The sequence below is a fragment of the Candoia aspera genome, chromosome 1 (assembly GCF_035149785.1).
Source record: "Candoia aspera isolate rCanAsp1 chromosome 1, rCanAsp1.hap2, whole genome shotgun sequence".
Lineage (NCBI taxonomy): Eukaryota > Metazoa > Chordata > Lepidosauria > Squamata > Boidae > Candoia > Candoia aspera.
Genome location: NC_086153.1, coordinates 38,467,328 through 38,493,679, shown reverse-complemented (window position 1 = coordinate 38,493,679; position 26,352 = coordinate 38,467,328). Strand labels below are relative to the sequence as shown.

At 38.8% G+C, this 26,352-nt stretch overlaps 1 protein-coding gene across 4 annotated transcripts in view; it reads left to right on the top strand.

Annotated features, from left to right (window-relative positions):
• ANAPC1 (anaphase promoting complex subunit 1) overlaps nucleotides 1–26,138 on the top strand; it is a 58,721-nt gene extending 32,583 nt beyond the window's left edge. For all 4 annotated transcript variants that reach the window (XM_063302214.1, XM_063302199.1, XM_063302207.1 and 1 more), the window contains exons 30-48: nucleotides 1,121–1,212; nucleotides 1,412–1,546; nucleotides 2,476–2,558; nucleotides 3,319–3,397; nucleotides 5,506–5,580; nucleotides 6,763–6,839; nucleotides 11,483–11,573; nucleotides 13,485–13,538; nucleotides 14,837–15,030; nucleotides 16,157–16,243; nucleotides 17,147–17,264; nucleotides 18,496–18,573; nucleotides 18,840–18,907; nucleotides 19,583–19,721; nucleotides 20,668–20,754; nucleotides 23,919–24,014; nucleotides 24,347–24,545; nucleotides 25,009–25,143; nucleotides 25,771–26,138. In XM_063302214.1, coding sequence (XP_063158284.1) covers nucleotides 1,121–1,212; nucleotides 1,412–1,546; nucleotides 2,476–2,558; nucleotides 3,319–3,397; nucleotides 5,506–5,580; nucleotides 6,763–6,839; nucleotides 11,483–11,573; nucleotides 13,485–13,538; nucleotides 14,837–15,030; nucleotides 16,157–16,243; nucleotides 17,147–17,264; nucleotides 18,496–18,573; nucleotides 18,840–18,907; nucleotides 19,583–19,721; nucleotides 20,668–20,754; nucleotides 23,919–24,014; nucleotides 24,347–24,545; nucleotides 25,009–25,143; nucleotides 25,771–25,886 — 2,003 coding nt within the window. In that variant the 3' untranslated portion in view covers nucleotides 25,887–26,138. The remainder of the gene's footprint in view (nucleotides 1–1,120; nucleotides 1,213–1,411; nucleotides 1,547–2,475; nucleotides 2,559–3,318; nucleotides 3,398–5,505; nucleotides 5,581–6,762; nucleotides 6,840–11,482; nucleotides 11,574–13,484; nucleotides 13,539–14,836; nucleotides 15,031–16,156; nucleotides 16,244–17,146; nucleotides 17,265–18,495; nucleotides 18,574–18,839; nucleotides 18,908–19,582; nucleotides 19,722–20,667; nucleotides 20,755–23,918; nucleotides 24,015–24,346; nucleotides 24,546–25,008; nucleotides 25,144–25,770) is intronic.
• The last annotated feature ends 214 nt before the right edge of the window (nucleotides 26,139–26,352 follow it).

The following is a 26,352-nucleotide window of genomic DNA, read 5'->3' as shown; positions in this document are numbered from 1 at the left end:
GAATGATTTAAACGCTACTGTCTAACAAAGTAAAGGTGACCAATTAGGCTAAGCCAAGGAAAACCCTTCAAGTTGCTGAGGTGCATGCTTTACTTGGTCCATCCCAGCTGCTTCTTCCATTTCCACTGTTCTTCTTTCCTCTTTGCCAGTTCTTAGTATTTCCCCTGCTTGTTCTTAATTTTCCACTGTTGCTCTATCCATCTTACACTTATTTTCTTCTTGTCAACTATCCTATAGTTCTATATATTCATCATGTTAGTGCTTGATCAATGAGCCCTCTGGCCAATTTGTATTACGAGTTTATTTCTGGCAGTCCTGAAGAGGGCAACTCTTGAAACCTTCAGGCATCCTTTATGTAGCTCCTGAGCCACACCTCACTGGCTTTGTTTAAAAGGATGGGTTAGTTAGCTTAATTGATTTTTTAATAGTTCTGATGGTAGAACATACTGATGTCCAAGGGGTTAAGCTAGAACACCTGGTTATAGTCCAGAGATTTTGGATTGAATGTTTCTTTTGTTTCATATAGGAAGACAATTTATATTCCCATCCCTCTTTCAAAGAAGCCCTCTTTTCATTGGGTTGAGAAATTCTTATAGCTTGGTTTACTGATAATTTAAGTTACATAGTAGCTTATGTTTACACATGGCTTAGTCCCATTGATTAATATACTATAATATTTGCTTGAAAGTAAGTCTATATTCAGTAAAGTTTACTCCCAAATAAAGACACATAGGATTGCAGCCAAAGCTAAAATGTTTTGGTTTGTGTTTTCTGATATAGTTTATAATACAGATTGCGTTATTTGTGATCAAAATTGGCATCAATTGTGATTTATTTGTAATTGTTTCTTCCTTTTTTTAATTTGGTGCAAAGTATTTTGCATAAAAATGCAAGATTCTCTCATTTTATCTAGATTTTGAAAGAGATGTTGGCTTGCTTCAATTATCTTGTAAAATGAGTTGAAATGTGAAAAGTGGTAATGGTTAACACACCTTTCTAAGAGCCTTTCTAAGCTTTTTAATAGTAAAAAAAAGTTCAGATATATTGAATAAAAGTGGAGTGTTAGGTTGCTAATTTTAAAAGTTGATTTATAGTTGGATTTATTTATATACTTGTTCAGGGCGTCCCCCAGGTCCTGAAATGGAATATTGCACGGACAGAGAGTCTTATTCACTGGCTGCTGGCTTAGCTTTGGGCATGGTTTGTCTTGGGGTAAGTGGGCTTTTTTCTGTCTCAGCTTTTATGTCATGCCAAATTGTTTGTAGTATTTTCATTCAGAAATGGCAAAGGTCTTTTGCTGAACAAGTTGCATATTTCAGTTTCCCTGCAAATGTATGAATTGGGTTGGGCCAGGTTATGTCCGATTACAGAAGATGAATGGAATGCTTAACACTGTTGGTTTGTCTCTTAGCTTGGCAGCAATTTGATAGGCATGTCAGACCTGAATGTGCCTGAACAGCTCTACCAATATATGGTTGGTGGCCACCGGCGTTTTCAAGCTGGAATGCACCGTGAAAAACACAAATCTCCCAGTTATCAAATTAAGGTGATGCTTTTAGTTTTCCAAAATTGTACCTTACAGAGAATCAGATTATTGGTCTATCTACCTAAGTATTGTCTACACCGCCTGACACCAACGCTCCAGATATGGTAGTATGGGCAAGGCAGGTCCTTTATGCATTTCTGCTGTTCGTCCCATTCACCTTTTTGTTAGTTATACCTTTCATTTTATTTGCACGTGCCACAAAGCAGTTTCATTGGATCATCCACATTACCACTTGTGGGGCTCAGATGTGTTTTATTTCAGGTGTGGAACTTCCTCAAATACCTCGGAACGTTCCTTGTTTTCAAAGCCTTGGTACGTTCTACCTGTAATGGGCTGTGAGAATAACCTCGAGGAAAAGGAGGAAGAGCCGCAGCCAAGGCAACTGTCTGATAAGAGAAATCTGAGTCCAAAGCAGGAATGAAATTTGAGGAAGTGTCTCAAACTTGACCCTCCCTAGTTCTCTTTGGGGTAAAGGCAGGGAGCAGGGAGGCACATTCAGAGTTACAAGATTCTGTTACTGTAACCCTACAATAAAATTAGTTTTAGTATTCATGCCTTTGGTGTTCAAGTCTGGTCTACCTCGAAGGGCTAATGCTACCTTATTTAGTCATCAAATTGTGATTTTTTTTTAAGAAGAACCGCAAAACATTTTGCAAGTTTATGCATTTTTGAATGCAGTGTTTGTTACACACATTTTTGCAAGCACTTTCCTAATTACAGTAAGACATACATATTTGTATGTAATTTTGACTGGAGAACTGCTTCACAGATTTAACGGAAAAGTACAGAATATTTGTACTTTGGTTCCTATATTGAATTAGGAAGTGTACATTAGTTCATAGTGAACTAAACGAATGTCTCCCTCATCCATAGTTGTCTGCAGTACCCATTGCTTCAGGACTTAAACTGAATGTATGTTTTATTAACAGGAAGGAGATACTATAAATGTGGATGTGACTTGCCCAGGTGCAACTTTGGCATTAGCCATGATCTATCTCAAGACCAATAACAGGTATGAGGGTAGGAGTTATGGCTAAATATATGGCACACGTAGGATCACAGGATCAATCCAGTCTCGTATTTAGTCAGACCACAGCAAGCTACAATAGTGCAAACTTTTGTGTCTTAGGAAAAAAAAATGCCATGTTACTCTTCTCAAGCAGTCTATCTGTTCCTAGCCCTAGTTAGCTTTAAATCAGAATGGTAGCTGTTTGGGCTCTGCGTTGGTTGGATTCGATTTCATAAATCTGCTTCAGAGCATGCTGGAGCTCAAGCAACTTTTTAAAGTGGCAATTTTTTTTTCCTGGGATCATGTGGAAGGTATACGGGGTAAATGGGTGCAGTACTGAAATTCCCTAGAACATTCATTTATACAGCATTTCCTCTGTTTATTTTATACTAGTACTATATCCAAAGAGTATTTTGAACCACTGCTGCATTTTCATTAAAATGATAGTTTAATGTATGAACGCATAATGCTTAAGGGTAGTTCCACCCATCAGAGCATTCTCTGTGGAATATGTTGGAAGCTATAGCATTCAGTAAATATAAGGAATATTTGCAATTTAGGCTGAGCAAGAAGCACTGACCCCATTGTATCTTTCTTAATGTGCAAGGATTGTAGTAGCAGAGCAGTGGATCTGGGAGATTAAAGAAATATATATATAACTATAGCAAACTCAGCCATTTAAGCTGTGTTGAAGCATATCCCCATGCTTCATTAAGCAAGCCATTCTAATTTACAGCTCTGCTTTTATGTTATATTTTGTTAGGTCCATTGCTGATTGGCTTTGTGCTCCAGACACGATGTATTTGTTGGACTTTGTAAAACCAGAATTTCTTTTATTGAGGGTATGGTTATATTTTGCTTTTGCTCTTCTATTATAATGCAAGCAACTCAAAATAATGTGATAGTGTGCACTGTTGTAGCAAATCTATTAAAATGTTTTAAAAATTATCTTGCTATGTAGTCCAATCACTCATTCCAATGTTCCTTTTTAGGCTTTTTATTGATTATCTAGTGAGCTAGACTTTAAGCACACAGGGTTTCATCCTGCCACAGTTAAGGCTCATTTTGCATATTACATGCAAGACTAGCCATATTACAGGGGGCTAGCAGAAATAATATGAAAAACACCAGAATGTCTGTGATATCTTATAATCAGATTCTATGTGACTCACTCAGTACAGTTCATTGCATACCATTTAAGAAATCATCCTTTGAAGATTTTCAGCAACATAAAGTTAAATCAGATAGAACTGCACAGCTTTATTAGTTAAATCTAATAAAGCTGTTGCCTGAAAAATAAAGCATCAAATATAGTGTATTCCAAAATGTAAAATGTATTTCTATGACCTAATTTGATACTACTGCTTGGCAAAATTATGGTGGATCCATTCATGTCATTGCTCCTGTGTCTGTGAGCCTTCTTTACAAACACTGTGAGAGAGGTCTAGGATTGGCACAATGAAGTTTATGCTCAAATTGAGATATGCTTAAATTACACTTAAGAAGGGTTCATTGCATATTTTAAAAAAATATGTTGGCAATGATAGAAGTGTATTTAAAACCTTTTTTAACAATACACATTTAAAAACTTTTCCCCACTATGATGTTGGCAATTTGTCTTAGTTTTCCCCAAAATTTTCTAGATAATTCATGACACTTTGATATTTCCATAAAATGAGAAAAGAAGCAAAGCAATGGGTTTATTCTAATAAAGGGCTTAAATTTAGGCAGAAATATATCATTATTTGTCTAAAAAACCCAGTTACGATTTGATAATAATAAACAACTCATATTTGCTAATTAACAATGATCAATCCAGAAAGTTCAGAAAGAGTCTAGTAACATCTTTTCAAATTAACATATTGAATGGCATAAGCTTTTGTGAAGTGAACTATATTTCACAAAAAATATATGTCTTTTAGTGAACTGTGTGAGCCTGAAAAGGTGTTACTAGATGGCTCCTAATTTGGGGCTACCATAGATTAACATGGCTCTCCTTCTATAATTTACAAAATGAAACACTGAGATAGTATATGTTGAAAGGGGGGACCCGAATTATACAGATTTGGGGCATTTTTCATTTATAAGTGTAAAATGGGTATTCTAACCCTTTTCATCCAAATGAACCTATTTTGATTTCTTCAGTTACATGGACTACCAGGAGAAGTACCATGTGACTGGTTTTGTTCTATTTGGGTTTCATGAGTTCAGTTCTCAGTAGAGAGCCTGAACTCCATAGAATAACATCTGGCTACTTATGTCTGAGGGACGCGGTGGCGCTGCGGGTTAAACCGCTGAGCTGCTGATCGGAAGGTCGGCGGTTCGAAACCGCGCGGCGGGGTGAGCTCCCGTTGCTCGTCCCAGCTCCTGCTCACCTAGCAGTTCGAAAACATGCAAATGTGAGTAGATCAATAGGTACCGCTTCGGCGGGAAGGTAACGGCGTTCCGAGTCGTCATGCTGGCCACATGACCCGGAAGTGTCTATGACAACGCCGGCTCCATGGCTTAGAAACGGAGATGAGCACCGCCCCCTAGAGTCGGATTCGACTGGACTTTACGTCAAGGGAAACCTTTACCTTTACCTACTTATGTCTGATAAGTCCCAGATAGGACGACAGTGGTCACATAATGCCAGTCTCCTAGTGGGCAGTGTAACTGAAAACACCAAATAGGATATACACTCTGCAAAAATGGAGAAATTTCCCCCTGCCCCAAAGGGTGTGTGTGTGTGTGAGTCTGAAAATAATGTACAACTCTGTACATGGGGGCATGTACAGAGATAATGTAACAACTGTATCTTTTTGCTCTGAGAGCTCAAGGAAAGGTGGACTATATATATCATTCTGATAGATTTAATTTCTTCTGATTTCTTAAATCATTGTAGTTTCTGACCTCATTATCATCTTTAATTTTTTTAACCCTCTTTTGATTGTCATTTTTTTGCTTGAAGACACTTGCTCGGTGCTTGATTTTGTGGGATGATATAATGCCCAGTTCGAAGTGGATTGACAGCAACGTGCCACAAGTAAGTTGCAGTTTTCAGTATGCTTTTCATATATAGTCAGTGATGTTTGGATTTTCTGCCTTCCAAGAATGCTTTGTTCACTGGTGTACTTAGACCTTCTTGAATATCTGCTACTGAACCTCAACCTACTACAAATGAATAGGATAGGAATACTCCATGGCACTTGGTTAGTTCATGTGAAAAGATGTCCAGCTTCCTTAGGTCTTAGCTGAATATATGCATATACTGAAGGTCCACTTTAGAACAGCTCATATGGCTGTGCATAGCAGAAATGTTTGAGAGCCAGTGTGGTTAATGGTTAATAAGTTTGACTGGCATTAGAGAGACAAAGGTTCTGGTCCATCCTCAACCACGGAAGCTTACTGGGTGACTTTAGGTCAGTCACTCCCAGCCAAATCTACCTGGCAAGGTTTTTATGAGTAAAAATGGGAGGATGGAGAGCTTTGTATGCTGCCTTGAGCTGCTGAACAAATGTCTGGATATAAATCTAACAAGTAGACAAAATTATTTGGGCAACAATTGCACAATCTCTGTTAATCTTCCAAGAAACTCCAGTATTTCTTTCAAAATAGATTGAAAATCCCTTTTCTTACATAGAGGCAGCTAAGCAATATTGTACATAAGATCCTACTGTGATTGTGGCTGTATAATGCAGATTTGGATGGCTCTTGCAGGATGCTGAGAATCTCACTTTGTTCACTTCTTGATAAACAGTTCATAAATTAAAGAAAATGTGAGTGATGCTTCAGCAAACTTCTAGAGATCCAAGAAACCTGACCATCTTTTATTTTTTCTGTGTCTTAATAGTACAGTTGGAAATAACAGGTTCCAGACTATGTTGCTTGCATCACTCAGACACATCCCTGAATGGAATTCCAGCTGGCAGAAATGGGAGAATGTGATTTTTATTTTTATTGATTTCCCCTCCCCCAGAGATATCTTCCTTGCAGAGGATGATCTGGGGTAGGAGTGGGAAGAGAGAATTTATGAAAATTGCTTCCTCCCTTGCCTTTGACAATCTGGTATCTTCCCAATATGTTGCATTGCAACATGCACCATCTCCAGCCAGCCATGGAAGTCTGGTTTATTGTACACTTTTTAATAAAAGAAGATTAATTTAAGACTGTGGATGCCTTTTGCAAAAATGAGAGTCATCAGCTGCAATTATTACATTTCTTGCAGATTGTTAGAGAGAACAGTGTCTCCCTTCACGCAACTGAGATGCCTTCATCAGAAGATCTTAATTTGGAGACATTGGCGTAAGTAATTGGATTCATTCTTGCAGAATCCTTAGGCAGATAAAATAAAGGACAAACGTCAGGCTTATACACATTCATTTGCCATGTAAAAACTGCTACAAAGTGGCTGTTTTAATGCCAGAAACCTGAAAACATTTGAGAACAGCCCCATTTTGAAATTAGGGCAGTGATGCCATGTGGAGTAAAGGCAGGGCAGCACCTACTATACTGTAAATACAGTGTGAAGAAGTACCCTTGGAGATGATCGTACACAGGTATTTCTGTTTCTTGAATTTCTGGAGGAGAATAATAATAATGCACTGAATTAATGCCTTTGCCCTATATTAGGGCCTTTTTTCCCCATCCATGGAGTTTGAAAGGTCAGCTACATTCACCAACAATGCATAAACCAAGGAAATCTCCCAAATTACAATAAGTTTAAAATCCCATTCATAATTGCCCTCAGTACATCTTAACTGTAGCCAGTATGATACTTTTCAAATGTTATTGCTGAGTAGGGAGACGGACTGATTTCTGGCTTCATCTCATAGTACAGCTGGAAGGGTCTCCCAATTCAAACAGGAGGTTTGTGCACTACACCTGATAGTTGAGGTGAGGACTCATGTGAATCCCAAGTCCCTTGTTTTCTTTCATAGTTCTCATTGGGCAAAGAAAATCTTTTCACAAGGAAACCTTCTACTAGATTGCATACCATTTAATTTGAGGGTGAGGGTAGACTTAGTCTTTCAGACTTAGGCACTGCATGTGATTTGTAAAATCCAAACCTTTTAGCTTCAGCAAAGGATCGTTACCTTGTGGTACTGGAGCTTGAGCACCTCAATGATGCCATGAGCTAAACCGTGAAGGGCCACCCAAGACGGGAAGGTCATGACAGAGAGGTCAGACTAAATGTGATCCCTGGGGAAGGTAATGGCAACCCACCCCAGTATTCTTGCCATGAAAACTAAATGGATCAGTACAACCAGAGATATGTCAGTATACCATCAGAAGATGAGACCCCCAGGTCGGAAGATGGTCAAAATGCTACTGGGGAGGAACAGAGGATGAGTTCAACTAGCCCCAGACGTGATGACGCAGCTAGCTCAAAGCTGAAAGGACGCTAGCTGGTGAACGGCGAATCCGATGTTCTAAGGATCAACACACCATTGGAACCTGGAATGTAAGATCTATGAGCCAGGGCAAATTGGATGTGGTTATTGGTGAGATGTCAAGATTCAAGATAGACATTTTGGGTGTCAGTGAACTGAAATGGACTGGAATGGGCCACTTCATATCAAATGACCACCAGATCTACTACTGTGGACAAGAGGACCACAGAAGAAATGGAGTAGCCTTCATAAGTAATAGTAAAGTGGCTAAAGCAGTGCTTGGATACAATCCAAAAAACGATAGAATGGTCTCAATTCGAATTCAGGGCAAGCCATCTAACATCACAGTGATCCAAATATATGCCCCAACCACAGATGCTGAAGAAGCTGAAGTAGAGCAGTTCTGTGAGGATCTGCAGCACCTACTGGACAACACTCCTAAAAGAGATGTTATTTTCATCACGGGAGACTGGAATGCTAAGGTGGGCAGTCAAATGACACCTGGGATTACAGGTAAGCATGGCCTGGGAGAACAAAACGAAGCAGGACATAGGCTGATAGAATTTTGCCAAGACAACTCACTCTGCATAACAAACACTCTCTTCCAACAACCTAAGAGACGGCTTTATACGTGGACTTCACCAGATGGACAACACCGAAATCAGACTGACTACATCCTTTGCAGCCAAAGGTGGCGGACATCTATACAGTCGGTAAAAACAAGACCTGGAGCTGACTGTAGTTCTGATCACGAACTTCTTATTGCACAATTTAGGATCAGACTAAAGAGATTAGGGAAGACCCACAGATCAGCTAGATATGAGCTCACTAATATTCCTAAGGCATATGCAGTGGAGGTGAAGAATCGATTTAAGGGATTGGACTTAGTAGATAGGGTCCCGGAAGAACTATGGACAGAAGTTCGCAACATTGTTCAGGAGGCGGCAACAAAATACATCCCAAAGAAAGAGAAAACCAAGAAGGCAAAATGGCTGTCTGCTGAGACACTAGAAGTAGCCCAAGCAAAAGGCAACAGTGATAGGGGAAGATAGGCCCAATTAAATGCAAAATTCCAGAGGTTAGCCAGAAGAGATGAGGAATTATTTTTAAACAAGCAATGCGCGGAAGTGGAAGAAGACAATAGAATAGAAAGGACAAGAGACCTCTTCCAGAAAATTAGAAACATCGGAGGTAAATTCCAGGCAAAAATGGGCATGATCAAAAACAAAAATGGCAAGGACCTAACAGAAGAAGAAATAATCAAGAAAAGGTGGCAAGAATATACAGAAGACCTGTATAGGAAGGATGACAATATCGGGGATAGCTTTGACGATGTGGTCAGTGAGCTAGAGCCAGAAATCCTGAAGAGTGAGGTAGAATGGGCCTTAAGAAGCATTGCTAATAACAAGGCAGCAGGAGACGACGGCATCCCAGCTGAACTGTTCAAAATCTTGCAAGATGATGCTGTCAAGGTGATGCATGCTATATGCCAGCAAATTTGGAAAACACAAGAATGGCCATCAGACTGGAAAAAATCAACTTATATCCCCATACCAAAAAAGTGAAACACTAAAGAATGTTCAAACTATCGAACAGTGGCACTCATTTCACATGCCAGTAAGGTAATGCTCAAGATCCTGCAAGGTAGACTTCAGCAATTCATGGAGCGAGAATTGCCAGATGTACAAGCTGGATTTAGAAAAGGCAGAGGAACTAGGGACCAAATTGCCAATAACCGCTGGATAATGGAAAAAGCCAGGGAGTTTCAGAAAAACATCTATTTCTGTTTTATTGACTATTCTAAAGCCTTTGACTGTGTGGACCATAACAAATTGTGGCATGTTCTTAGTGGTATGGGGATACCAAGTCATCTTGTCTGCCTCCTGAAGAATCTCTATAACGACCAAGTAGCAACAGTAAGGTTCCGTGACCATGGAACAACGGACTGGTTTAAGATTGGGAAAGGAGTACAGCAGGGCTGTATATTCTCACCCTACCTATTCAACTTGTACGCAAAACACATCATGTGACATGCTGGGTTTGAGGAATCCAAGGCTGGAGTTAAAATCTCTGGAAGAAACATTAACAATCTCAGATATGCAGATGATACCACTTTGATGGCTGAAAGCGAAGAGGAACTGAGGAGCCTTATGATGAAGGTGAAAGAAGAAAGTGCAAAAGCTGGCTTGCAGCTAAACCTCAAAAAAACCAAGATTATGGCAACCAGCTTGATTGATAACTGGCAAATAGAGGGAGAAAATGTAGAAGCAGTGAAAGACTTTGTATTCCTAGGTGCAAAGATTACTGCAGATGCTGACCGCAGTCAGGAAATCAGAAGACGCTTAATCCTTGGGAGAAGAGCAATGACCAATCTCGATAAAATAGTCAAGAGCAGAGACATCACCCTGACAACAAAGGTCCGCATAGTTAAAGCAATGGTGTTCCCCGTAGTAACATATGACTGCAAGAGCTGGACCATAAGGAAGGCTGAGAGAAGGAAGATCGATGCTTTTGAACTGTGGTGTTGGAGGAAAATTCTGAGAGTGCCTTGGACTGCAAGAAGATCAAACCAGTCCATCCTCCAGGAAATAAAGCCAGACTGCTCACTTGAGGGAATGATATGAAAGGCAAAACTGAAATACTTTGGCCACATAATGAGAAGACAGGAGAAGATGCTGATGCTAGGGAGAGTGGAGGGCAAAAGGAAGAGGGGCTGACCAAGGGCAAGGTGGATGGATGATATTCTAGAGGTGACGGACTCGTCCCTGGGGGAGCTGGGGGTGTTGACGACCAACAGGAAGCTCTGGTGTGGGCTGGTCCATGAAGTCACGAAGAGTCGGAAGCAACTAAATGAATAAACAACAACACAAACCTTTTAGAGCAAAGGTGGGCCACCAGTGGCCATTAACCTAATTTAATGTTTCAGTGAATGTTTGCAGATGGCTTTTGAAACAAATCAGCTTCAGATCTTTGGAAACAGCCATCTGTGTATGACTCAGCTACTCTCTGAACAAAGACAATGGTAGTAAGTAGTAAGAGAAAAGGAGGGGTAGAGAAAGTAGATACATCTCTTAACCGATTCCTCTGCAGCAGCAGCAAACAGTTTTTCCATCTCTTTCTTTAGGACCTCTGTTTCTATATTGCCTTAGATGAAATCAGTGCAGTTATTGTAGTAAACTCTGTGAAAAAGGAGCTAGGTGGCTCTCAATATTTCATTTCCTTGTTTTCTTCCTGGACCATTCTTCATTCTGTTTCTCCTTCTTTTGAAAGCCAGGATTTGCTATATGAAAAGAGGACATATTGGTCTTTATCTGATTCAGTAGTCACTGTCTCTTGTACAAGCAAAGCTATTTCAGGGCATTTCTTCAATGGCTCAATTCATTCCTTTTAGTATTCCCCTCCAGGATTTAAGAGAATGCAGCATACCTACTGTAGAAGGAACTGGAGCCATTGCTGTTTTTTCCCTCTTTTTTAGCAATTGAGGAAGTGTAGGGCACTATGATTATATAATCTTTCACAATATTTCAAAACTTTTATATCAATTTTTTTTTCTAGGCAGGCTCATGTCTACATCATTTCTGGGGCCTGTTTGTCTCTGGGTTTTCGATTTGCTGGTTCAGAAAATCTGGCTGCATTTAACTGTTTGGTAAGTAGATTGATAGCTAATTAGTATTCGACATGATCTACACAGCTGAGAAATTTTGCAAGTCCAGAGTACTTCATTATGATTCCAAGAACCCTGGTTCCATTTGGTTGAAAGACGAATGAGTGTTTCAGGCTTCATGAATGCAAGGATACCTGTGGAAATCTAATGTCAGCATGCACAAAAGATGAAAATTGTTGAACTTGGCTTGCTGTCCCTGCTTATGCCATGCATATAGTTTTACCAAAATAATGATGATGCCTGAGCATCTCATGACTGGGACAAATGCTCACTTATGCTCTCTGCTTACTTATAACAACCAGGGACGCGGTGGCGCTGCGGGTTAAACCGCTGAGCTGCCGATCGGAAGGTCGGCGGTTCGAAACCGCGCGGCAGGGTGAGCTCCCGTTGCTAGTCCCAGCTCCTGCTCACCTAGCAGTTTGAAAACATGCAAATGTGAGTAGATCAATAGGTACCGCTTCGGCGGGAAGGTAACGGCGTTCCGTGTCGTCATGCTGGCCACATGACCCGGAAGTGTTTACGGACAACGCCGGCTCTAAGGCTTAGAAACGGAGATGAGCACCGCCCCCTACAGTCGGACACGACTGGACTTTACGTCAAGGGAAACCTTTACCTTTTTACTTACAACAATATTTTTAAAAGTTACAGTAGACAAATCTATACCTCTTTCTAAGGAAATTTATTTATTTATTTGCTTGATAGTATTATTTGCTTGATTTTTCATCAACTTTTGATCCTGAAAGTTTTGCTAGTTAACTTAGATAAAAAGATACTTTATACATCCGATTCTCTTGATACATAGCATTTGTTCTATAGTAATACAATTGCCTTCCTTTAAACTCTTCTCTCTCTATTCTCAAGTAGGGACGCGGTGGCGCTGCGGGTTAAACCGCTGAGCTGTCGATCGGAAGGTCGGCGGTTCGAAACCGCGCGGCGGGGTGAGCTCCCGTTGTTAATCCCAGCTCCTGCTCACCTAGCAGTTCGAAAACATGCAAATGTGAGTAGATCAATAGGTACCGCTTCGGCGGGAAGGTAACGGCGTTCTGTGTCGTCATGCTGGCCACATGACCCAGAAGTGTCTATGACAACGCCGGCTCCAAGGCTTAGAAACGGAGATGAGCACCGCCCCCTAGAGTCGGATTCGACTGGACTTTACGTCAAGGGAAACCTTTACCTTTTTACCTCTATTCTCATTAGGTTGATTTGGCTCCCCCAGATCTTTTCCCCAATGATCAGTTAGTTCAGTTTTCCCTCGTCAAATTTCCTGCTGTCTGGGCATGGTGGAAATTGCAGTCCAGAACATCTGGAGGACACTGAGTTGGGGAAGTTGGAATTAGTCCTTTGACTAGCTGTATGTGCCTTGAGCTTTCCTAACAGAGTCATCTAAAGACAAAAAAAGACAAAAAGACAAAACATAGCAGCAACATTTCTTTCCTTCTTAATGTATAATTTGTATTTGTTAGACATCTATACAGCATACGTTGCTAGCTATCATAATAATCTGTTCCCTATCAGCCAACATTTTAAAATGGAGTAGTAATGACAATGCTTATCTGTCAGTATATTTAAAAATACTGTACTGCAGAACCTAGAGTAGGATACAATACTGTACAGCTGAGTATCTGTATTTGGTTTGGAGAGTTTCATGAGATTGGGACCATAACTGAGAAGACATTCTTCATCTGCCTGATGGAGATTCTTGTCTTAGCTAGACGATCCTTAGATAGATTTAACACTGATTCTATGAAAGAGGGGGATTTCCTTATCCTTATGGGTGGCACTGTAGCAGAATGGTTGGCTTGCATGATTTGAATCTCGTGAGTTCTCTCCCCATTCCATGCTTGCTTTTTCATTGCCACAATATATTTGCTCATTTTGAATTTCTCTTTCTAGTTTGCATTTGCAAAAGACTTCATGAAGTGTTTATCATCAGCTACAGCTTCCATTGTAAGTTTCTTCAAATTCATTACGGTATTAGTAAAAGTGAAGGTTTCATGCCAATGTTCTTGTTTAAATCTGTTAGGGCTTACTAGATCATCAACCTGGCTCACACAAAGTTCTGTAGTGCCTTACCTTTCCATGTGCGTGCACACATACTTAAAATTCACAGAGTGTAATCCAATCCACCCCCTGTACTGCAGCATATTATACAGATCCTGTGAATAGCTTTTCGAATGAATGACAGAGGGTTTGTGGCAGGAAGCATCTATATTCTGAGCATGTTTTGTGGGAAGGATGATCCCCTAAGAGCATAAATTACACAAGTTGCTTCAGTTATATGAATGTAAAAAACAACATATTCTTTCTGGAAAGTATCAGTGGATAGGGTGTAAGCCATCTACTAAGAAACAGGCTGTTTGATGGCTTAACACTATTAATAACACTGTGCCTCCACTTTTTTTAGGGGTAGTAACTTTGGGGGTTCTATCAAGTTATTAGGAAAGCTTTATTGTACAGGATAATCCTAGTAAATAAGGTTGAGGTCTACCAGAGATAAAGCCAGATGCCATATAAAGCAACTCCTGGGGAGTAAGAGGCAGGAGGAATGAAAATAATGCATTTGAGGATTTATCGGGCTAGTATGAATTCATACTCCTCTCAAAAGGAATATCTACTCACTGTTCTCTTCTTTCCAAGGGTTCTTAATTATAGCAGCTTTGTTTATAATAAATAACAATATTAATATTGCTCCTGTTAAACTGTTGGCAGCCCAAATCACTTGACGATAACCAGTAGAGACAAATCTGTCTTCTATCTGCTCTTTGCTTAGATTGGGGTGAGCAATCTTTGTTGGCTGGGGACTGGTATTTTCTATTATTTTTACCTGTCAGGGGCTGCAGATATATGGCATTGATGCAGTAACATTATTAGAATTGTTGGGGGGCTAAATTTTCAACTTTTTTCTTTTTAGTGCTTAGATGATAGGGGAGAAGTTTAACATTTAATATAGAGCTTGATTTGCCCCCACAAAAGGAAAAGGTTGACTGTTAAAATCAGTATTTTCCCACTGAATGTTGATGGAGTGATCCTGGGCACTCAATTTGGGTGTACAGGATGTGGTTTGCTTATTCTTGGTATAAATGAATTTTTTTTTCTAAAACAAGTATACCGGAAGTTGGTGTGCTTTGTATAGTCTGTTATTTGCTAAAATTAGATTCCCTAAAGGTTGCAATCTTGCCAGCTTAGAAGCTTATTTAGAATGTGCAAAAGTAGGTATAAAAAACAATCTCTTCCATATTTCTTAGGCTGGCCACTATAACCTAGAAACTTGTCTGAGCGTGGTGTTGCTTTCCCTTGCAATGGTGATGGCAGGATCTGGGAACCTGAAGGTCCTTCAGCTCTGTCGTTTTCTACACAAGAAGACAGGTGGAGAAATGAACTATGGATTCCATATGGCACACCATATGGCTCTTGGACTCCTCTTTTTGGGAGGGGGAAGGTAATCTGAGATTTGGGAAAGAATCCTCTGCTCTTTAATCCTTTATATTTCCATGCGTATGAACATCCAGGATGCAAAAATCACTGAAGAATCTAAGAACTCTTTGCTGTTAACCTTGGTATGCAGAAAGTCTGCAAGGGAGGGTATATCTTCGTGTCCACAGTATAGCTTAGTTATACAAATTTGGGATAATCACAGCACTGTGAGAACACCAGTCTTTAGTTTGGTTGTTTCTAAGAAAAGTTCTTTCTGGTTCCCAGGAGGAACAAAAACATGGAAACACCAAAAGGGATCTTAGAAGGGCATTTTCACTAGCGGCACTTGTGAAATCCCTTGCTGGCGCTTTCCCTGATGGTCTTTCGCTATTTGGTTAAGACTTTACTTAATAAGTCCGTGTATAAGTTTTATCTGATATTTTTATTTATGTGTTCTACCTTCTCACCTTTATTATGTAATTTTTCTTGATAATTTTTGAAAACCACATTCCCTTGTATTGGCTCTATTTGTTTATCATTATGCTGTGTAATCGTAAGTACTAGAAAGGTAGGATATAAATTATCATGTCAAAAAAATAAAACCTGGAATGCAGAGCAGGACTGAGTGATATTACAATGGCCTGGAAGTGGAGCTTAGATGATCCAGATCTTTGCATGCGTCTTCCAAATCCTTTCAAAAGCTAGTTCCTATAAGAAAAATAAAATATGCAGAGTATGCTTCTGTAAATACATTTATCTAAAGCAAGCCAATCATGGAGAAAAATCAGTCTGTTAGACTTTGCTAAGGGTCGACAATGACTTGATGGCATATAATCAATTTAAAAAAGCAAGCCAATGGGGATTGAGCTATTCCTCCATTGTAAAGTCCACATATTTTGTTTGCAAATTCTGAATTTAATCCCTGTCATCTCCAGTTAAAAGGCTTTTGGCTAATAGGGCTGAGTAAACCTTTTTCTGTCGCGCCTCTTAATTTAACTGGGCAAGATGATTCAGTAGCCTTGTAGCTCTTTGTAGCCTTTCATTGTCAGAGAACTAATACTAGATCATAGATGTTGGAAATTGGGATTGCATTTTGGCTTGACAGGGAAATGCTTTTTACTGTGTCATGAGAAAATACTGTTTCTTTGCAGATACTCACTCAGCACTTCAAATTCATCAATTGCTGCTCTTCTTTGTGCACTCTACCCTCATTTCCCAGTTCACAGTACTGATAACAGGTAAAGAGGCCTGACTAGTTAAAACATAAAGTTTAAGAATAGTTTGGCCTGATACGTTTGTCATTTGAGAAACATGGTTTCAACTTGTAAATACCAGGTGCATGCAAGTTTGTTAAAAGCACAAATCTTGAAATTTTCATTTAGTGATTTCAGTGATCTAGAGAAAACCTAACGATCTGATACTTCTTTTAGGTCTTCGTTTATATATTTATATATTTATTAAAATTTGTTGGCCACCCAATTCCATATTTATCAAATACTGTATGATAAATGAGATATTTTTCAGCATGTGTAAAGAAGACTTGGGACAGATTGTAGAAGGAAGAGGAAATATGAAGAAGCTTTAAAACATCATGGAATTAGAAATGTCTTAGTTTTTTCCATATGCACAGTGCAAAGAGAGACAGAATCTAAACTAATGACACTGAAGTTCTACTGTTGGAATAGTCCCACTGAACTGCTGTGTGCCAGACTGGCCAATGATATTCTCTAACTCTGAAATTCAATTAAATACCCCTCCTCTGCAGTCTATAAATACCAATACACTAAAACCGCAACAGTTTTGTGGAAAGCAAGGTGTTTTTTTTCTGAATCTCTCTATATAAATTAATGAAGCATATATTTTATTTTAGTTATATGAAGGGCTGAAGCCTATTGGTCCCCATGCCAGCATAATTGTCCTCTGGCCAAAGAGCAGATGTTCTTGTTCTTGTTCTTGTTCTCTCTCTCTCTCCTCTCTACCTCTCTCCATATGCAGGAAAAAGAAAAGCTACACAGAATCAAGACCACATCTGTCCCGAAGTGGGAGGGGAAGGATCTTTAAGTGGGTCTTTAGTTTTTCATGAAAGGTGGATGGATTCATACAGAAAGAGGCATAGCCTGAGTCATTTCTTCTATGCATAGATATCACCTTCAAGCCTTGCGGCATCTGTATGTCCTGGCAGCTGAACCCCGGCTCCTTGTCCCTGTGGATGTGGATACAGATACCCCTTGTTATGCATTGCTGGAAGTTACCTACAAGGTATGGGAATTCTGGGACACATGGAAAAAGAGAGAAGGCATTATTCTCTGAAGTGTGGGGAAAGACTTCTCTTTCACCATTGTCCATTCTTGCTAGGCCAGGTGAAATTACTGCGCAATGCTGCCTGACATGGAGAAAACCAAGCTCTCTAGCTCAGTTTTTCTCAACCTCGGCAACTTTAAGATGTCTGGACTTCAGCTCCGAAAATTGAAGCTGGCTGGGGAATTCTGCGAGTTGAAGTCCAGATATCTTAAAGTTGCCAAGGTTGAAAAACACTGCTCTAGCTATTCTTAGAAAGAATGGAAGGGGTGGTAACTCACTATTGCTGTTCTGAGTTGGAAATTAAAAAGGGTGATAATCAAAGGGAATGTAACATATTTGTAAAACATTAGGCTATCAAAATGGTTATATAGCTGGGACCAGTTTAAACCACTATCCACCACCAAAAGTCAATACCAGAGAGCACCCTGCCTATCTTGGAACATTTGGCGCATTCCTTGTGGAAAGTGCATTATCTTAAAGCAGCCTTCTCAATCTGTTTATCCTGGAAGAAACTTTGAAATAATTTTTGGGTCTCAAGAAAATGCTGCATAAAAATGATTATATCTACAGTTCACAGCACATTAATGTGATCACTAAGTTGTAGATATAATCCAATAGTAATTGTCAATGTGTAAAGTTTTAAAAAATCTATTTTTTTTTTCAATTACAATCTCTCGCAGAACCACTGGTGACCCCTTGCAGAACCCCAGGGTTCTGCAGATCCTGTTAAGAAAGGCTGGCTTGAAGAAGCAGCAACAACCAGGAGTTTAGTTGCTCCTCCATACATAATTTAGCACAGTCTTAAGATAAATGGATGAAATTAGGGATATGGTTTTGAACAACAGAGAATATCTGCAGGTTCAGTTCATTATTTTGTAGTACTGAGGGGTAAAACAATTCTGTGTGACACCTTCTGTGTCAGAAATACCCTGTGACAAGGAATCTTAATAATGTTTGATTCAAATTGTTAGATTTATCCAGTTAGTCCATATGCTTTCTTGAAACCTAGTTGTTTCATCCCACAGGACTTAGGAAAACATCTTTCTATGCTTCATGCCTGTAATGAGAAAGGTAGTAATTTGAATTTGAGATAGGGGCTCTACACGTTCCATCTAAGCTTATGTGGTTTGTGAGTGTTTTCTACATCTACATTTCATAATTTTTGGCTAAACTGTTTTGTATTTCAAAGGGAACTCAGTGGTATGAAGAAACATCTGAGGAACTCATGGCACCCACCCTTCTCCCCGAACTTCATTTACTGAAGCAGGTACATAAGGCAATTCTGTCTAAGAGTTTTGTAAAATGACTGAGATCTAGCTCCTAAAGCCCAGCATGTGCAGACAGCATTTCTGAGAACGCATCTTTGAGAGGGTGATATTTTCTTCTACGGGCAATACTTCATGTATCAGACTCCCTTGACCTTGTCAAGGGGAGGGATTCTTTGGAAAATACAGGGACTTCTGAATTAAGAGACTTGAATTTTTTTTTGTAATCCTATCCAATATGTACAACTTAAATTTGTTATGCTCCTAGATCAGAGTGAAAGGCCCCCGATACTGGGAACTGCTGATTGATTTAAGCAAAGGAGTGCATCATTTGAAGTAAGTAGTCACGCTGAATATTCTGCAATTTTAGCAGCTCTGGAGAAATGTCAGAACCCAAAAATAGACTGCTGTTTGCTTTTTAAGCATGCTAATATATAAGCAGGATGAAAAGGGATAAAATCATGTAATGGAAACAGTTAACTGATTATTTGTCAATTCACTGTTAACTCATCAAAATTATTTTCTTGCGGACCGAGAAGGGGAATAATCTATCAGCAAGGAAACTTGTTATTCCTTCCTGAAATAGTTTGAGAATCTATCTGCAGTAATAATTTCACTCCCTTTGATGCTGATTTTACAAAAAAAAAATTCTGGTTTAAGGGGATGGTGAATCAGATGAATCAACTAGCTTGCTCAGTCTTAAAGTAATCTGAATGGGGATAGCATCTGGTGAGTGATCATCTGAGATCTCTGTATAAACTGCGTTTCCTGAAAGTGGTGTATAAATCAATCAAGTAAATATGAGTCTGCATACAGTATTTTTCAGAGGCATACATGGAAGGGAACAAAGGGTAGAATCTGGAATAACTTCAAACAGAGTATTCTGAAATATTTGTGGTATAATATCTATTCTTAAATTATATGAACCATGTAGAACATATCTTCTTGCACTGTTTATACAAAAAAATAAATAAAATAGTTCAACTCAGTATTTCCCCCTTTTTTTCCCAGATCAATTCTTTCCAAGGATGGCGTCCTCTATGTAAAACTCAGAGCTGGACAGCTTTCATACAAAGAAGACCCCATGGGCTGGCGAAGCTTGCTGGCACAGACCGTCACCCACCGAAACACAGATGCCCATGCAGTGAAGGTAGCTCTTGTACTCCTTTGAAATTACCATGCTATGTGCTGCCATCTAATCATACCAGCAATAATGCTAGAAAAAAACATCATTTTCCGTTTTGAAAAAACTTTTAAACTAAAGGTCGTTTCTTACAAAGCTGAATTTCATAATGGGAAATGAATTCAGAGATACAGTAGAAAGACAGTCACCAAAAGATTAATAGTACCTGCGAAGTTCCATATTCTGCATCCCAACAGAAATTTCTACTGTCCTGCATCAGATCCCTAGACAGAGATACCTGTTTTTATAATGTAACTTAAAATGTGTTTTGCACTTGTTTGTCTAGAATCAGTTTAAATTGATAACTTCTCTGATTCCCTGTATAGTCATTACAGGAGTTGGCAACCCAGGACCCCAATTAGTGGCAAAATGGCCAAATTTGGTAGTGAAATTTTTGGCTAAATATGTGAGGGGGGGTATAGGACTCTTCAAGAAGACCTGCTATGATTCCCATCTTCAACTTCTATTTATCCAAATTTCTGAAATTTGGAAAAATTTCTGAAACACACAAAAAACCTGGCTGAAGTTTTTGCCTCATCCCTAACTGCAGTACAAAGTAAGATCTTCATTTTGCCCTTTAGCAGTATTCCCAGGGAAAAATATGTGTCCCCCTCTTTCCGTCAAGTTCAACTTCTACTGAAATCATGACCCATTCATATAGTTTCCTTAGCAACAATACTTTGCCATTATTTTTCCCAGTATTGACTTACAGAGTTGTGTTGTATTTGCTACTACAAATAAACAAATAAATAGTAGAACAGAACAGGCAAGACAAAATAACCTAAACCTCAAAAAATATCACCAAGTCACTGTTTGCAATGGTGCGGGGCATATAAATTGTAGTTTCTCATACAGAATAGTAGTAACCAAAAAAAAGAAAAATATTTTAATTTCAAACAACATTTGCTTTCAGCCAGAAGCTATTTCTGCTTTCACATCTGATCCAGCGCTGCTTTCGTTTGCTGACTATTTTTGCAAGCCAGCTGCAAGTATGGGGCAAGTACGTTGTCAGGTGTAAAACCTAGCTGGGAAAACAGGGGAGGGTGTGTGTGCAAGGGGGAATTGGCTATATTGGTAAAAAAAGTCTGAAGTGTCTGATGACGCAGATCATCCTTACCCAACCTGGTATTCCCTGGCTAGATTGGAAAACAATTCCCATAATTGGCAGCCAGAGGATATACTGGCTAGAAATTGTGGGACCTGTAGTCAAAGATATAGGGATGGCCTCACATTGTTCTCCACAGGAAAGCATACAAGCAGGGAGCTGAATTCTTAGAAATTTTGAGCAGAATTTAATATACATAAGAATATATTTTTATTTAAAAAGAAGTACAGTTGTACTGCTTGTGATTGGAGACTGGAATGCCAAAGTTGGAAACGTTGAAGAGGAAAATGTAGTTGAATTGTATGGCTTAAGAAATTGAAACGAAGCAGGAGACTGACTTAACAATTTCTGCCATTCCAATTATTTCTCCATAGCTAACACTGTTTTCAAACAACCAAAATGACACTTCTATATGTGGATGTCATCAGATGGAGTATACAGAAATCAGTTTGACTATATTACTGCTAAAAGGTGGCGGAGAAGCTCAATTGTAGTATCAAAGACATGGCCAGATGCTGACTGTGGAACAGATCACAAACTGCTCATGTGCAAGCTCCATGTTAAGCTGAAGAAGAAGAAGAAAGCCAGTCAGTTTCCACAATACTATCTTGAACATATACCCACCATTTTCAAGGAGAACATTAGGAATTGCTTTGAAGTCCTGAACCTCATTGGCAGAGAACCAGTGGAATTACAGAATGGACTTAAAGAAGTTATTAAAGATGAATGTGAAAAAAGACTGCAAAAAATGAAGAAAGAGAAGAAGGCAAACTGGATGTCAGAACAAACTGTAATTGCCAAAAAGAGAAGCCAAAGCCAAGAAAGACAAAGATCTCAGAAAGGAACTTGAAACAGAGTTTCAGAGAGCTTTTGGAAGAGACAAAAAGTATTACAACAACATCTGTAAAGACATTGAAGATGAAAACAGACATGGAAAAACAAGGAAGGTCTTACAAAATATCAGACGGAGGTTCCAACCTCAAATTGGTATGCTAAAAGATGCCAATGGACAGATAGTAACTGATTCAAAGGAGATGGGAGTGTACTGAAATATTGTACAATAAACATGTCAACATCCAAGATATCTTAGAAAATATTCTCCACTTATAAGAACCTTTAGAACTAGAAAATGAAGATAGATCAGCACCCTGGTCATTACCAAGTCAGAAGGCTACAGGAACAGATGAAATACCCATTGAAATATGGAAAGGAACAGAACAAGAATCAGTAAAGGTTCTAACCAAGCAATGCCAGCAAATCTGGAGAACGACACAGCAGCCAACCGATTGGAAGAGGTCCATCTACATTCCAATACCCCCCAAAAAGAGAGACTCTGTTGAGTGTGTAGACTATCATAAAATAGCCTTGCAATTTCATGTGCTAGCAAAATAATGCTTAGGATAATCCAAAACAGATTAGAGCCCTACATGGAAAAAGAGATGCCAGATGTTCAGGCTGGCTTTAGAAAAGCCAAGGAACATGAGACATTGCTTGATGCATGCTGGATTATTGAGAAAGCCAAAGAATAACAAAAAAGTCACTATTTGCTTCATTGATTACAGAAAGGCCTTTGATTGTGTCGATCATATCAAGCTGTGGAATGTTCTCAGGAAAATGGGAAACCCAGAACATCTTATTGTCCTCATGAGAAACTTATATACAGGTCAGGAAGCCACGGTACAGACAGAATATGGTGAAACAGACTGGCTCCAGGTTGGCAAAGGAGTGTGGCAAGACTGTATACTCTCCCCTTGTTTATTCAATCTATATGCTGAATATATATTAAGGGAACTTCGATTGGAAGAAGATGAGTGTGGTTTTAAGACTGGAGGAAGAAACATCAATAACCTGCATTATGCTGATGACACTACCCTGATAGCCAAAAATGCAAAGGAGCATAGTGAAAAAATGGGACTAAATATAAAGACAACCAAATTAATGACAGCAGGTAGAACAACCAGCCCTAGAATTGACAATGAAGATACTGAAATGGTGGCCTTTTAGGATCAACCATCAACAGTAAAGGAACCAGCAGTCAAGAAATACGTTGCAGCCTAGCACTTCTTAGAGCAGAATGAAGGCCTTGGAAAAGATATTTAAATGCCATGATGTGTCTATACCAACAAAGATTGGAATCATGCAAATCATGGTATTCCCTGTGACACTCTATGGAAGTGAAAGTTGGACTTTGAAGAGACAGGATAGGAAGAATATTGACACTTTTGAACTTTGGTGTTGGAGAAGACTCCTGAAGATACCATGGACAGCCAAACAACAAACAAATGGATTGAGTTGAACAAATCAACTCAATATGCGAAGACCTAACTCTGTAGAGAAGGCTCTAATGCTGGGAAAAGTGGAAGGAAAGAGAAGAAGATGATCAGCAACATGGTGGATGAGCACCATTGGAAGACTTGAAAGGCCAGGTTAGGGACAGATCGTCATGGAGAAAGTCTGTCTATGTGGTTGCCAAGAGTCAGCAGTGACTTCATCATCAAAGTTGTAAAAAACTCCATGGCAATTAGGTTTTCCTAAAGTAGTTCCCAGCCGTGATGAAATAGTTAATATCTATGCCAAAATGCATTTTAAATAAATAAGAGAGTTGCCATTTTGCATTTAATTCTGATTTCCTAGTATTGGGACACTAAAGAAGAACATGTAATTCAAGTCTGAAGATGGTAAATCTTTTTGAAATTAATGTTGTTTTCTATATAGTCTAAAATAGAAAATACTTTTCAATTGTGCAGAAATAGAGAGCCAGTTTGGTCTAGTGGTTAAGGCACCAGGCTAGAAACCAGGAGACTGAGAGTTCTAGTCCCACCTTAGGCATGAGAGACAGCTGGGTGACTTTGGGCCAGTCACTCTTTCTCAGCCCAACTCACCTCACAGTGTTGTTCTGGGGCAAATAGGAGGAAGGAGTATTAGGTATGTTCGCCACCTTGAGTTATTTGTAAAAACAATAAAGGTTTATTTTTGAATTGGGCTAATTAGAAAAAAAGAAAAGTAAATGTTAAAAAGAGTAGATAATGTGTTTTGTAAAACACATTTTCTTGTTTCAGAAACAGGAAGTTTTTGACCTCTTTTCATCCATTCTGTATGAGTGTGTTACTCAGGAGAATCCAGAGATGTTGCCAGCTTATATAGCAATTGATCAGGTATTTTTTTTTCTCCTCAGTAAGTGTTCTTATTCATGTAGATACTTATTTTCCAGTTTAAAGAAAACAAATGAGTGCATTTGCAATATTCAGTTATTTTGATCTTTTGAATTATGCTTTGAAAAACTACTTGTAATAATTTATTCTCAGTCACATTTTACTTTATGCCTTCTAGAATTCAACATGTTTCCATTATTGTCTATGAAGAACATGTATCTGAGAAAAATCAAATTCAGTGAATAATCAGATCACCTTGTGTCAATTACCTTGCACATACCGTCTTTGCTCCTACAGTATTGATTTCATTCCATTGTCATTTCCTTTTCTACTAGGCTGTGAGAAGATTAGAAAAAAAGGAAATGTCTGAGACATTTGATTTGTGGCAGATAAAGTTGGTGCTAGAGTTTTTTAATTCCAGAAGTCATCAGGAAAGAATAAGGAAAAATCCACATGCGGGGCTTTTCATGAATTCAGAGTTTTTACCAGTGATGAAGTGTTCTTTAGATAATACCTTGGATCAGTGGCTGCAAGGTAAAGTATTCATTGTTTACTGGTAGAAGACTACAGTACGTTCTTTAAAATGAAAAAGGTTTCCACTTCAATTTTCACTGTTATCCTACAAATGAAGGAATTTGACATGGTAATAACAAACTGAGTTCTTCGTTGGTATGTATTGAAGATGGAGGCATAGGCATACAAGAGGGGAAGTATCAGTGGGCACAAAGTAAGCCTAAGTACAGAACACTTGAAAAAAAAAAATCAAGAGGTGCTCCTCCATAAATGATGGGGACTCAATAATGAATGCTTTCTAACTGGTAGTAGAGAGAAGAAACAGGAAATGTTTCTGTTCTGTGATGGTGATAGTGAAAGGTATGAAATATCACAGAGGAAAATATAGCTGGCTTGCTGGGATCTTGAACGGAATTCCACATACCAATATTTTGCTGCAGATTCCATTTATATCCTCTAAAATATCTCTCCTTGTGTATTTCAGCCGGCGGTGATATTTGTCTGCATTCCTATTTAAGTGGACAACCTATTGATGAATCTCAACTAAGTATGTTGGCATGTTTCCTTATATATCATTCAGTCCCAATTCCAGGACAGCTGTTAGCTGGAGGCTTGGAAGGTAAAATTACAATTTTAATCCATTTTTAAACATTTTAACACTAAGGAAACTCTCACTGTATATTTGGAACAGTTGCCAACTCTACTGACTTGTATCAATTTAGACTATCTATCCCTCTAGCTCAGTGGTGTCTCAGCTTTCAGACAGGCTTTTCTCAGCATTTCTTGAACATACCAGGAACTGAAGCTAAGCAAATCCAGTAAAAGTTATCTCACTGAGCTGCAATGCCTCATTAAATAAACTATTGTAGATGTTCATTGCTTTCTGAAGCGGTTCCTCACCTCTTACAAGAAAGAGAATGAATTTATGACAGAGCAGATGAAGACTGAATTCGTTGTCACCATTTAACTGATGTTGGCTGAGTAAAACCTAATAGGCTGGAGAAGGCATAAAGCATAATTTTTAAAGCATTATGTGTTTATCCAATACACTAAATGCATTAAGTCATAGTAAGATCTGTGAACCCTGTCAAAATGTGACTATTGGATATCTGTGTATTTTAAATCATAGGAAGATTAAAACTGCTCTATACCACCAAAGGGCTACATTTGTTTCTAAAGCACAGCATTTGGATATGTGTGTTCTTATAGCCGAAAAAATAATTGTTTTCTCTCAAATATTTTCTAGGTAGTACAAGTTTCTCTGAGCTCCTCTTGAAATTCAAACCTTTGAAGATGCCAGTTCGTGCACTGCTGAGGCTTGCACCTCTGTTGCTGGGAAATCCACAGGCAATGACTTTGTGAAAGCAATCACTTAAGATTGACTCATCTGAGTAACCAAACACAGTACCAGTATAGTATTTGACATGGAATGAAAGATGCATTAATGAAGCAGCTTTGCTTTCAAGGTCACCAACTTACATCTAACACATTTTTCATTCCCTTTTTTTGTTTTCTGAGTGATCAAGAGAGATTTATATATTGTTGGACAGTTGACATGCCGGTGCAAATTAATACATTTACTTTTGTAAATAAAATTTGTTTGCAAAAAAAAAAGTCTTGATGTTAAACTTGAAAAATAGACCAACTGGAAGTAATTTACCAGTTCCATGCAGGCCAGCATTCTTTGGCCAACAGCATTTAATCATATCTAATTGTAACAAACAACATACCCTGCAAAAGAGATGATTAATAGTTCAGAATATCCAGTGGGGAAAATACAGACACCAAGCAGCTCATCTCACTGTCTGAAATATTATTTCCATATAAA